At 38.5% G+C, this 13,801-nt stretch overlaps 2 protein-coding genes across 5 annotated transcripts in view; both read left to right on the top strand.

Moving 5' to 3' along the window:
* rab11fip4b (RAB11 family interacting protein 4 (class II) b) overlaps window positions 1–3,665 on the top strand; it is a 28,103-nt gene extending 24,438 nt beyond the window's left edge. For both annotated transcript variants that reach the window (XM_039797373.1, XM_039797366.1), the window contains 2 exons: window positions 212–355; window positions 1,231–3,665. In XM_039797373.1, the coding sequence (XP_039653307.1) occupies window positions 212–355; window positions 1,231–1,350 (264 nt within the window). In that variant the 3' untranslated portion in view covers window positions 1,351–3,665. The remainder of the gene's footprint in view (window positions 1–211; window positions 356–1,230) is intronic.
* A 1,080-nt stretch (window positions 3,666–4,745) lies between these two features.
* LOC120555782 lies at window positions 4,746–10,379 on the top strand. Of its 3 annotated transcripts, none has more exons than XM_039794846.1 (4): window positions 4,746–5,019; window positions 6,344–6,838; window positions 7,345–7,481; window positions 9,443–10,379. In XM_039794846.1, the coding sequence occupies exons 2-4, from the start codon at window positions 6,363–6,365 to the stop codon at window positions 9,616–9,618; spliced, it is 789 nt and encodes a 262-aa protein (XP_039650780.1). In that variant the 5' UTR covers window positions 4,746–5,019; window positions 6,344–6,362; the 3' UTR covers window positions 9,619–10,379. The 3 variants fall into 3 exon arrangements, with proteins under 3 accessions (XP_039650780.1, XP_039650798.1, XP_039650789.1); XM_039794864.1 differs by lacking the exon at window positions 4,746–5,019 and adding an exon at window positions 5,052–5,146; XM_039794855.1 differs by lacking the exon at window positions 4,746–5,019 and adding an exon at window positions 5,213–5,696.
* Window positions 10,380–13,801: the final 3,422 nt, after the last annotated feature.

The raw sequence follows: 13,801 nt of genomic DNA, 5'->3' as shown, positions 1-13,801 counted from the left end.
ACCCATGTTATGTCCTGTAGGTGTTGCCAAAATAGAATGCTGTGTTTGCTGCTGGATGAGGTACATGAAGTGCATTGTTTTGTCGTATGGGTTGAGTGAGGCTTGAGTAGCGGCCATGTTTTTAAAAGCATTAATCACAGCAGATACAGTGATTGAGTGGTCCAGATACTTATCTTATTCTCTATATCTCTCCCTGATTCTTTATTTTTAGGAGAACCAGAAGCTGAGGGAGCAGAACGACGAGCTTAACGGTCAGATCCTCAGCCTCAGTCTATATGAAGCAAAGACCCTGTTCGCCACACAGACCAAGGCCCAGTCTCTAGCTGCTGAGATAGAAAATGCCTCCAGAGACCAGGTAAAATCAGGACAAGATACAGATTATGCATTTTATTCTTAAACACTTTTCTGCCTGTATTTTCATTGTTGCCTATTCTGCAAGCTACCGAGCTTCTTAAATAGATTTCATCTGAACAATGTTATTAAAGGTGCCTTACAGTAGTTAGAGCATTACTGTATTTCTTAGCACAGCATGATAGTGTTTTAGATATTACATTATTGTATATTTGAATCTATTATGCATAATATGGAGGTCATTTCTCACACATAGACACTGACTAACACCATGGAAATAAGCTATCCATGCTTAAAATGGAATAAGCACTATGAAATCTGCACCTCTAACAGAATGAGAGCTGAACAAGTAGTGGATTGATCAATTAATCAGTCACTAGAAAATAAATTTTCAACTATTATCTTATATAACTATATCAACTATTTTGATAATCGATTAATCGTTTTTAAGCAAAAATGCCTCTGGCTCCACCTTCTGAATGAATGTGAATGTTTTTTTAGGTTTTGGAAAACTAATTTCTTTTTTGCCGTTTTGGACGGTTGGTTGGACAAAACAAGCAATTTGATGACAGCACCCGGGGCTTTAGGAAATTGTGATTGCCATTGATTACTATTTTGTGACATTATTGACCAAATGATTAATTGATTAATCGGGGAAATAGTCATGTTTAATCAATAATGAAAATAATTGTTAATCACAGCCTTAATCAGCATTTCTATATAAATAATTAATGCACCAGATTATTGCAGGTGTACCCCTTAAAAACTGATTTGTATGCAGCCAATCTAGTCCCGAATTAAAACTAAGAAACTCTTGTGTTATAATACTTGTTAATAAACTGAAATGAAAATGTGTTTGACATACGTCTCTCTCCCCAGTTAATGGAAGCCCTGAAGGAGCAGGAAGAAATTAATATACGTCTGCGACAGTACATGGACAAAATCATCCTGTCCATCCTGGACCACAACCCCTCCATCCTGGAGATCAAGGGCGACTAGCAGTGACTCAACTGGAATGAGAATCGTTCCTGCTCTCTGGAGAATGAGGAACATTCTAGTTGTTTGACCAGAACCTGCAACTCGAGTGAGGAATCTGTAAAGGAAAGCAGAGAGAACCAGAGCTAGTCTGAGGAACTGCAACATATAAATAGACACGCATCGCCCCCTGCTGTTTGTGGCGGTGAAATAACTTCTAGAATGGGATTCTACGCTGAACTTAAAGGGAGTTTTCTCAACCAGGGACTGCTCTCTGACTGCAGGTCATACTACTGTGACTCTTCAACTTGTTCTACCCTGCTCTGTTTTTATTCACTGTCTATGCTGTGAACTGTTGTTACTGTCACAACGTTGATCTCATATGACAAAACATGTGATTTCTTCCCAGGAACATCCTGCGCTCAACATGCTTTGAGGATCGACAAAGTTGCTCGATGTAGTACACTGGACATAATGTACCTTGGAATTAAAACTGGAACAATGTAACAAACCTGATGTGGGTTCTACTATTTCCTGTTGTAATATTACTTGTATTATTCACGGATACAGTTTGGTATGATGTTTTAGGAAAATGCAGTGAGACAGACGAACCATTTGGCAAGCAGACTGTAAACCCGACTCTCAGAGGCATGAAGGCAGGTAAACTGTCCATCTTTTCGACTCTGTCGTGTAGGTGTTCTCTGAAGAATGCATGTTGACGACGTTTTTGGACAGGCACGTTTTAAGAGAGGATAGAGAACAGGGTCAAAGCGGTCAGAGAAAGAAAACAATAGGAACCCCTGTAACTACAAGGAAGCAGAAGATTTGAAGTGAGCTTAAGAAGTGGGGCGTCAGATGATGGACCTTGTTTGCGAGCAAAGGAGGGTTTTGGTGAAGTCGGTGATGGTTAATTGAAGGTGGATTTGTTTTATTCTCAAAAAAATGTCTTCCAGTAACCTTGCAAAAGCAATTGCAATGTCAATCAGTCCAATAGTGAGTCTTTTTTCACTGAGAAGTGGCTCTTAGTTGGTTCAGATGAGTAGGAGGGTGTCACTTTATGGAGCAGAAGCTGCAACCAAGGAGTGTCTTTAAACTGTAACTTCCATGGATGCTATTTGCTAGCAATGCATTGGCTTAAAAAAGATACATTGTTGCTACCCATAGACCCAATGATGTTGCACAGAAATATAAGGATATGAATGTACAGGGTGTGTGGTGGATTTCCATCAGTGTGACTGGTAGCCATTGTAACATGGTTTACTGAATCATCTCTCTATGCTCAGTGAAATCACCTCAGATATTGTACGTGAGCATGCACAGGAGATTGTTTTTGGTACAAAAAAACTGGATTAGCAATCTCATTGAGCCTACAGGTTGCAGATTATTTTTAAAGCCCTCTGGAACTCTAATACTGTAAATATCATGAATGTACAACTGGATATTTCACTTTCTGTGAGGCCAAAAAGGCTTTTTGACTTTAATCTCTGTAATTGGTTCAGATGCGTTTTAACACACATGTATTCATTACTGTAATGAAGAAGGCATTGTACAGGGAGGGAAAACAATTACAATCTGCTGCATTACCGTATGTTATTATTCTAAACTTGAGTTTTGCTTCCTTGCACAAACAAACGTTTTGCTTCCTTTTGCATGGTTCACCTATTCTTCTGTCTGTGCCTTTGAGGATATTTTTCAAGACAATGTTGCTATAGATTTACATAGTTTTTTGAAGGTACATTCTATGTCTACGTCTGAAATATTTTCTTGACTTGTAAATGTTGTAATTATATAGTGATAATTTGTATTCATGTGCCACTCACCACTCTTTTTTCACATTGATACTATGAAAACAATTTTATACAGTTTTATCAAGAAAAAACATGTGATTGCTTAGATGTCCTATTAGAAAAGCGGTATAGCACAATGCTTTGTATGGTATGCAGGCCAGGTTAGCATTTTGGAAATATTTTTTTTGTTAGTCATGGTAAGTCCATTGCTTTTCAATCTGCTTTATACTGGCTTTTACATGGTTGTAAAATGTCTTCCTAACTTAAACTAAATGGTGAGCATTATGAGCAATATTAACTTATTTACCAATACCTGCTGATTTGTGTTTTGCTTCACAAATATTTTCACTCTATAGCTGCTCGTGCCATTCTAGATAAAAAAAGAAACAGAAAGTACAAAAGTACATTAAGATATAAAATTTGTCACAGACCCATTTCTTGTAGCTCTTAAATTTTGAATCATTAGGGCTATCCAATGTGATGTAGTCACTAAAACAGCAATAAAATGGCTTTGGTAGTGATGCCGTCTCATTAAATTTATTTTAAATGAAATGTATTTCTCATTTCCATTTATATATCTGTAAACAAGTAATCAATTATTCTATGCCTACACTGCTGATGTCTTAGCTGCCATTGTGTTTTACATACTGTTCTGTAAATAAAAAAAAACATTTGAGCTGACATTGAACCCATTATAACCCATTCTTATCCAGTTACATGACTGATTTCAGAATTTACAATTATGGTTAATTGAAAGCTGGTTGCATCTGGAAGCATATCTATATTGAGATAATTTAAACATTAGGCCAACACGACTGGAGCTGAAATGCATGTAAAGGGAGAAATAGATCTATCTGGGTATGTATAGTACTTTGCGAACACCAGAACAAAGTATGTACCCCAATATTACACCATTAAACTGCTTCTATAACAGACTACACTGTACTGGGAAAGATTTCCAGTTTCAATGTGCAGGCCAGTCAAGTTCCTCTGCACCAAACACGGATAACTATTTAATCATGGACCTTGCTTTGTGCATGAGGTGACTAAGTCATGCTGAAACAGGAGGGAGCCCGGCCTTCTCAAAACTGTTGCTACAAAGTTGGAAGCACACTATTGTCTTAAGTACCACTGTATGGGGCAACATTAAGATTTGAACAGGACCTTGCCTAAACCAAGAGCCTCAGAGTCCATACATACATGAGGATAGGACAAATTGTCCACAAACTTTTGACCAAAGGGTATAGTGTAGGCTATCTATAATAAGGCACATTTTTAATAGATTATTCCAGCCAATTATGATCAGTCTAAAATTCTTTCATATTCAAAGTTTAATCCTTGGGTCTAATTTATGAAGAAAGAATAAATATGACTTTCATTTTTACGTTTGTAGGTTTGAAAGGTGGCTTTGAATAGTTTGCAGCTTGCTTGCAACTTCGCATATGATAACGTAGAAACGTATAGAAATATAGCTTACAGCTGTGATTTGGTGCAAATATGAGTGTGTGTGTGGCAGCAGAGAAGTGAAGTGAAACAAATTCGAAAGAAGTGGGTTATGTACTGTCTATGGTTATGTCGCATGCATTGATGAAAGGTTTTTTTTGCCACAAGGGGTCACTGTTCGATCATCGTCCTGTATCTAAGCTAACTACACAACTACTGTCGTCCTCTGCTAAGGCCCTGAGAGGAACAAACTCTAAACAAACATAGCTAACTATCTTTAACGCCAGGGGGTTAATGTTTTGATATTTGAAGAAGACTGTATGTCTAACCTAAAAACCTAACTCACCTGGTTATTGGCGTATCGCCTAACGTTACTTCCTCTTTGTATATCCCGGGTATTCCCAGTTTGTGCTAACGTCACACCACCGGGGGAGGTGTGCCTCTGGCTGCAGTAACGTTACAGGTAAGAGGTAACGTTAGCCTATTTTAGGATTTAAAGTTAGCTAAGTTATGGGGTTGATTTTCCATTAAACATGTTTATTGGAAGGTTGCCTAGCAGTATGTTGTTAACTGGCTTGCTTTTCTTTATGGTAAGCACATTAACTGTCAACAGCCAACACGACAATAGCGGTAAACGTTAGCTAGCTAGCTAGCTATGTAATGGGGATGTTAGCATGCAGCAGGTCAGCTGTCCTTCATCGGGGTTGGGTAGCTAGCTATATATCTATGGGGGTTGGGAAGAGTAGATAGCTAGCTAGCTACTGCTGAGTAAATAGAAGTGATTATGAATAACGCTGATGTTAACTCTGAAGCAGGTACAGCAATGGTGTGAAAATTAATGTTAACATAACGGAGTGTATTTGATTGATTTTAAGGGGAGCATGGCTAATGTTATAGCTACATTGTAGCAAACAGTAAAAGTTCACATAAACAACGCCAGATCAGCGAGGAGAACCAATAGTGGAATAAAAGTCAAAAGAAACTGAAGATGAAGATCAAACCAATAACTTTAATGGGCCTTTTCACCGCCCACTTGAACGCGCACAGATTGTGCTCTGCCGCCCAGCGTTCACCGTGCTGAACTTGTGGCAGGAACCGTTTAAAAACGCCTTTGTGTTTTTTGGGGAAACGCTCTTGCAGGTAGGCGGTTGTCAGGGCGGTTTCCGCGCGGAGGTGTAGGGGGATTATTACAATAGTGATACTATACTTTTAGGGTCAGCTTCACAGTAAACGTTAAGTCATTTAAGTTGCTAATTTACACTAAAAGTAAAGATTTGTGCACCAGACTTAACTTTATAAATAAATGTAGCTACGTTTTATGACAGTAAATGTGCTCTTCTCAGTAAGAAGGGAAGGATATTTACTGGTATTCCCATTTGGAAGCTATAAAGAATTTCTTAATACATCTAATGTTGACTTAGAATCCAAATGATTTAAACTGTTGGATGCATTCTTCCCTACTTTTGTGTTTTTATTATCAACGAACCAAATTGTAGTCTGATTTTAAAATATCCCAGGGTGTTAGTTACATTTACTTGTTTTATTATTATTATTTGGATTTTATTATTTTTTAACAGTACAACCAATATGTACTAAGTGCAAAGGGGCCTAGGTCAGGGAATTACCAAAGTCATAAGGATTTATTCTCCAGGGACCAATAATGAGCCCAAATGCATGGCAATGCATCCAGTAGTTACCAAATGCAATATTAAATGAATTGATATATCAATTTTGATTATTGTCAAGTTGTTTTCTTTCATTCTTTGCACTTATATCAAATCGTCCAGATACATTACAGGTGACGTGATGCCTCAGAATGGTATGAACTATGAGGGTAGAAGAGGAGGGAAGCGTCACAACACCTGTAAAGCCAACGGTCAGGTTCCAGGCACAGGTTTGGTTAATGGAGCTGTTGTTCACAATGGCTGCCCAGTTGATGCCACTAGAACCAGTGAGAGAACCCCAGCTGGCACACTGAATGGTACCAAACCACAATGCATGGTTGATGGTTATATTAACCAGAGATACAAGGGCAGGAGTACAAAAGCAGCGCCCCCAAGGACAATCGGGAGACATGGAAGCACGATTTCAGCTGTCACTGATGCCTCAGCAGCTGGCAGGGTCCACAATGCAGGAACTCCAGGTGGTATCTCAGTGAATGGGGACACCGGTCTAGACACTGTTGCTTTGCCATGTAATTCTGACCAAATGGCACCACAGCCCAGCCTGTCAGCAGCAGCAAAGATCCAGAGAAGAAGGCCGAAATTCAGACATAAAAAGAGGTGCGCCACCTTCCTTACAGCTGCTTTGAATACATGTACATTCACGCATAGGTACTCACTCCTGTCAGTCAAATCTCCTCTATAAGACTGGAGTTAGTGTTACAAGTCTGGTGTAGACGATTGCATTGGTTAAAATGGAAATGGGTCTGTTCCGTCACCGACAGGTGGCTGAAAAATGTGACTGCAGAGACAGGGTGTGAAAAATACTACCTTACTGTTTTTGGTGGATTTCTTTTTTCTCTTACTAAGTTGTGCAAATCAAATGAGTACAATGTAAAAGGAATAGTTTGACATCTTGGGCAATACTCGTAAAGCCTTTCTTGCTGAGATTTTGAAGAGAAGATTGCTATTTCTCCCATATCTCTATCAAACAATTCTACAGCCAGCAGCTGGTTAGCGTAGCGTAGCATAAATATTGGAAACAGGGGAAACACTAATGAAGAAATTTGCCTGATTGTGGAATGCTTAAGTCAATTTGAGACCTATCAATCTGTCAACTTTTTTAGAGACACTGAAGTCGTCCATCCGGTGTACCCTACTCGCCCATTGATGCCCCCACAAGAGAAGGAAGACTGGGAAAGTGAGATCCAAGAGGTCACAAAGACTGACTGGGGAAAGTTCTGTTTTGGAGACACACCCTACGGTAAAGAAAAAAAACATTTAAATATTATGATTTCTCCCTCCAAAGCACTGTATTGATACTATATGTTAAAATACATACTAGTTAGTGTATATACTTATTTTCCTAAGTTATATGAAATAACCTGTAAAGGTGCTCTGAGTGATGGGATGCGTTTTTTAGGCTACAACATTTTTTGTCACATACGCAAACATTTCCTCCCTATCCGCTAGCTGCCTGTCCCCTGAACACACTGTAAAAAAACGCGGTCTCTGAAGACAGCCCAGACTCCACAAACGGCAACAAAAACAAGTCGCGCCAACCTGCCCCACGAACCATAACAAACAGTGTTCTAGCCAATAACCGGGAAAGGCAGCTAGCGGATAGGGAGGAGATGTTTGCTGTATTGACGAAAAATGTTGTAGCCTAAAAAACGCTTTACATCACTTAGAGCACCTTTTAAAGTGCTCATATTATGCAAATTTTCAGGTTTATAGTTGTATTTAGATGTTGCACCAGAAAAGGTTTATGTGGTTTAATAAAAAAAAAACACCATGTTTTTGTTCTACTGCACATTGCTGCAGATCCTCTTTTCACCCTGTGTGTTGAGCTCTCCGTTTTAGCTACAGAGTGAGACATCTCACTTGTGTTCCATTTTTGTTGGGAGTCGCACATGTGCAGTAATTACGGCTAGCTAGTCAGAAGCAGAGTATGAGGGAGCAGCTAGGCGAGCATTATAACGTGTGTTACAAAGTGAGAAGCATGGGAAAATACCCTTTTCCTATATATATATATATATATATATATATATATATATTAACACACACACACACACACACACACACACACACACACACACACACACACACACACACACTTGTACAGCCCACACACACACACACTTGTACAGCCCTTCTGAGTTTGTAGGTATACAGATTAAATATCAGGTAATAATCAACTGTAAAGTAGCCACACCTTTTAAAGTATTCCTTCGATAAATCAGCCTCTGCCGGGTAGAAATTAGTGAAATTGTATTTAAAAAAAAACATTTAGTGGCAAAATCCATTATGTCTACAAAATTATTTTAGATATAGTATAAGTTCAAGTTTAAGTCACAACTACCTCTGGTCATTGACTTAGTATCTCAGAATATAAACTAAGAATCTCAAAGTAATAAGAAAATGTAAAATATTGACTTAGAATCCCAATATATTGGCTTAGTATCTTAGTATATTGACTTAATAACTCAGAATATTGACTAAGAATCTCAATATATTAACTTCTGCACACCGGTGTGCAAAGTATTACTTTATATTATGGAGTCTGGAGATACTTTTTTCTTGTTGAAGGGGAAATCTGTTGTTTGTTTCTACTGTTTCAACTGAATTTTATTAATGTTGGTAGTTTGGATGCTTTCAACAGTTTGTTCGAATTCTGCATTAGCAAAACACAATTTTTATTTTTTATTTTTATAAAATGATAAATCTTTTCCGGGACAAGTGACTTTTGTGCATGGACAAGTGATACGTAAATGCACTTGTCCAAAGGACAAGTGCCTCAAAAAGTTAATGTCAAGCCCTGGCTGGAGTACAACAGAGCTGTTTGGATCAGTTTGTGAACAGTGTTTTCTGTTGGAGATGGTAACTCCATTTGGGGTGGACTTTGGGCTTTTTCACTTTATAAATCTATAACGTGCACAAAAAAGATATATAACACGATAAAGGAAAGGGAAAAAGCCAAAAAGCATAATATGAGCACTTTAACCTATTTTGCTGTATGGGTAATTTCAGTAAAATTGTTACTACTGCAGTCAGATGAAGGAAACAAAAAATGTATATAGCCCATTTCTGCTTTTTTTTTTTTTTTCAAGGTTTCTCTCACAGCAAGCTATTTCTACCCAGGGTGATGTTGGCTTTCAAAGCTGTTCCTAGGATTCAGGTCAGACCAAGCACAAATGTTCTACTGGTGTTCTGTGCCTCCTCCAGGTCCACAAGATGTGCTCCATTTTGATTTGCGCGATTTGACACTCAAGCAAAGGGACACAGTGGACCTGCCGGTGACAGCCAATTACAACCCAGCCGTACACCACCCTCACCCTGTCAAATGGTCCTGCTACAGCATTCCCACGGAGACGGACCAGTTCGCAGACGCTGACGAGTAAGCCAGACCAATGTTGTTCTGTTAAAGGATTGGTAGAAATCAATGTTCACATACCAAAAGTAACTAAGGGGTTCTGCTGTGAATCGTGTTAGCCCTTATTGGCATTGTACAGATTTGGGGATCCTGGATAGTACCCATGCTTAGAATATTTGTTTAGTCAGCATGAGTCTTATTTTCCTCATCTAAAACATTATTGGATATTTTTTTAATTTAAAAATTCTCTGGGTTAATGCTATCTCAGGTCAAAGATTATAGGGTGGAGCCTAGGTTGCAATCAGGTTGTTTTTTTTTATTGCATGTTTTATTTTGTATTTTATATTCAGATTTTATATTGCAACATATTAATTTGTCTTCTGTGATCTTAAGGAATGATTTTAGATAAACTGCCATACTTTGCTGTTGTACCGCTTCAGTGACTGTTGTTACTGAAAATGGTCATGCATTTACTGTTCTTCCATTTCATATCTTCATCATTTTGCTAGTATTCCAAAAAACTCCAATAATAGTTTTTATGTAAATTGTGTATTTTGTGTTTTATAATGCCTGAAATGGGCACACTGTTGGTATTATAAGTTTCTCTTTTGAGCTATCAGTTCTATTGTTTATCAATTGCACGTTCACAACAAGCACATGAAGCAACTATTTTAATTTGGAGCCAACCTAACCAAGAAATTATGGTTTGATTATGTAACAACAACAAATCGTTATATGCCCTTTTCAGACTTTCATTTTCACAACCACAATAAATCCAATTTTCTTTTACCTTGTGGTCAAACCTCGCATGTTTATCTCCATTATTCACCACTATAGTTCTCTGTTCAGATCTCTCACTCCCATTTTACTACAGAAACCAATGTGATGTTGCCTAGTTTCAATCGTACTGGTTTGCCATGACAGCATTTGGCCACTAGATGGGAGAGTTGTTGTCCGATTTAGCTTTCTGTGTTATTCCACACACCTTTGGGAGTTCAATGGGTTCATTCCCAAAGACTTTGGAGACACAAGCACGTTCTTGCCCACAATTCATCCCCATTTCCCCCTGGTAGTTTATTCGGAATGCAACTAAAGATGGCTGTTACTAAGCTGATTTATGTAATCTATGTCCACAGACACCATGTCAATAATAGACTGAGGTCATAATCTCTGGTGAAATCCAGTCGTGCGCTCTGATAAGACTTTATAGGTAAATTCTAAGTAGAGCTCTGTTTTTTTATTTTTTTATTTTTTATTTTTTTTTAAGAATATAACATCAGATAATTCACTATCACAGAGATGAAGTAGCTTTTGATGTTCCCCAGCCATCTGTGTGAATTGCATTGTTGATGTAAAGGGTAAATGTGAGTGGAGGAGTGGTGAGGATAGGGGAGGATGATGTCGTACTTTTCTGGTGTTTACAGACACTTGAGATGGGGATTGAAACTGAGCACTTTGTTTTTAAATCCTGTTGAACTGTTCATAAGAGTTTCAGACAGTTAAGAATGTAGTGTCCGAAATAAGAGAAACATGGCATGCCAAAATTAAGGGTGTCAAAGGTGAACAACTGCCTCTCGATTGGTGCATGCAGGGATAGCCTTCAGCCTATCCACTAGTGATAGACCGATAGGGTTGGGTATCGTTTGGATTTTTACGATTCCGATGCCGAACCGGTACTTTTAAAACGATTCCGATTCCTAAACCGATTCTTGAAAAACTGAAAAATGACATAAAAGAAAGGCTTTTTATGGAGTTTTTTTTATTATTGAAAATTATTTAAATTTAACAATATATTAATGTTTTAAAGTACTTAAATATGTAATAAGTAAACCTAAGTCACCTAACACACAGCTACAATCATTTAACAAATAACAGTTACACTATTAACAAGTAACAACAAAATAAATGTTGAGTTGGTATGCCAACCAGCTTCAAACTTTAGCCGTTCTTTTGCAGAAAAGTGACCATATTTGCCTTCTCTGGCAAGATAGGACACCTCTCCTGACTTATGACATATGAAAACTCTCTCAGGTGGTGTCCGAGAGGTCTGTACACACACAGGTATGAGTTTGAAAGGGCAGACAATTTGGGGAGGCTGTCTCGCCTCCCCCACCACCAGGCTACAGGCTCATGTCCTGAACGATAGACTAGCAGAGCAAGTGTAATACAGACCCTTTCCAAAAAATTTGAATATCATGGAAAAGTTTATTTATTTCCATAATTCCATTCAAAACGTTAAACTTCCATAGATTATAGATTCAGGGCCCACAACCTAAATGATTTCAAGTATTTAGTTGTTTATTTGTACATAATTTGGGCTTCCAGCTCATAAAACCCACGAAAACAGGATTTCAAAAAATTAGAATACTGTGAAGAAATCACCATTTACTTCTCAGTTTTTGCAGAAAAAAAAGAAATTAGGATCACATCAAATCAATCAAAATATGGTACTTTCAAAACGATACGTCAATCTTCAATACTTGGTGGGAATCCCTTTGCCTTAATCACTGCCTCAATGTGCCGTGGCATTGCCTGGGAGTTATGGAAGCCCAGATTTCCTTGATGCTTGCTGTCAGCTCTTTTTGTTTTTGGGTCTGGTGCCCCTCATTTTCCTCTTGATAATACCCCATAGATTCTCAATGGGGTTTAGGTCCGGCGAGTTGGCTGGCCAGTCAAGCACTGTGATGGCATGGGCATCAAACCAGGTTTTGGTGCTTCTGGCGGTATGGGCGAGGGGCCAGGTCCTGCTGGAAGATGAAATCTGCATCTCCATACAGATCCTAGTCCAAGCTGGTCCTTCTTCCATTCATTCCCCACCAACTCATGCGGTGAGCTCCTTTCCTGGGTTACAACACCACCCCTACTGGGCCCCCTATAATGCACCCACTATTTCCAGTCCGAGGCAGTTTGCTTCTTTCACACTGCACCTCACATCTTAAATTATGCACCTAAACCTATTCTCACTCCACTCCACCTACCATTTCCTCCTTGTGTGGGCGCTTCTACCATCCCTGTCCTTCCACTATTCCTTCCACCTTCCTTCCACTCTCTCTCTCACTCCCTTTCTCTCTCTCCATCTCTTTCTCTCCCTTTCCTGTCCACTCTCCTTTCTTTCATATTTATTTCTCTTGCTCCTTCTTCTCTTTGTCTCTCTCTCTCTCAGTTCTGTTCTGTCCTCTCCTCTCTTTCTCTCTCTCTGCCTTCTCTCTCTCCTCTTTCTGTCCACCTCTAGGGCTTTCTCTCTCCTTCCTCTCTCTCCTCTCTTTTCCTTCTCCTTTCCTTTCTCTCTCTCTCTGCTCTCCCTCCTTCCTCTCCCTCTGCCTGCCTGCTCTCTCTCATGTCTCACTCTCCTCTCTTCCTCCTTGCTCTCTCTCGCTGCTGCCTGTGTGTGCTGTCTCTCTCACTGCCTGTGTCTTGTGCACTCTCTGCTCTGTGTCTGTCTGTGCTGAATTGCGTGCTGCTGTGTGTGTGTATGTGTGTGTGTGTGTGTGTGTATGTGTGTGTGTGTATGTGTGTAGTGTATGTATGTGTGTATTGTGTGTGTTGTGTGTGTATGCTATGTATAGTGTGTGTATAGTATGTGTATGTGTATGTATTGATGTATATGTATATGTATATATGTGTATGTGTATATAGTATGTGTGTATGTATATATGTATATATATGTATGTGTTGTATGATATGTGTATATATGTGTGTGTATATATGTATGTATGTGTATATGCTGTGTATGTATAGTATGATATGTATAGTATGTATGTGTATATATATGTAGTATATATGTGTGTATGTATGTATGTGTGTATATGTATGTATGTATATATATATATTTATATATGTATATATGTGTAGTATATATATACATGTATGTGTATATATAGTGTGTATGTATATATATATATGTATACATGTATATGTGTATATATGTGTATGTATATGTATGTTTTGTTGAGAAGGTGGGAGTCTTATTTAGACAAAGCAGTTATGTTTTGACTGTTTTTGTTGACTTTTAAAAGAAGCGTCGTTTGATACTGTGAATCTACCTTAAGTTTGTTTAGACTATTAATATTTGTCAAGTTTTTTGCTATTTTTTTTTTTAGTAATCAAACTGTTAAATGGGATACAGTCTTCTATCAGTATAGAAAACAATGCTTGTGCAAATAAAGAATAGTAGGTCACCCTATCTTCACTATACACAAGGGGTGTGCCCC

This window comes from Perca fluviatilis, chromosome 1 (assembly GCF_010015445.1).
Source record: "Perca fluviatilis chromosome 1, GENO_Pfluv_1.0, whole genome shotgun sequence".
Taxonomy (NCBI): Eukaryota; Metazoa; Chordata; class Actinopteri; order Perciformes; family Percidae; genus Perca; species Perca fluviatilis.
This window is presented reverse-complemented; position numbering and strand designations above follow the sequence as displayed.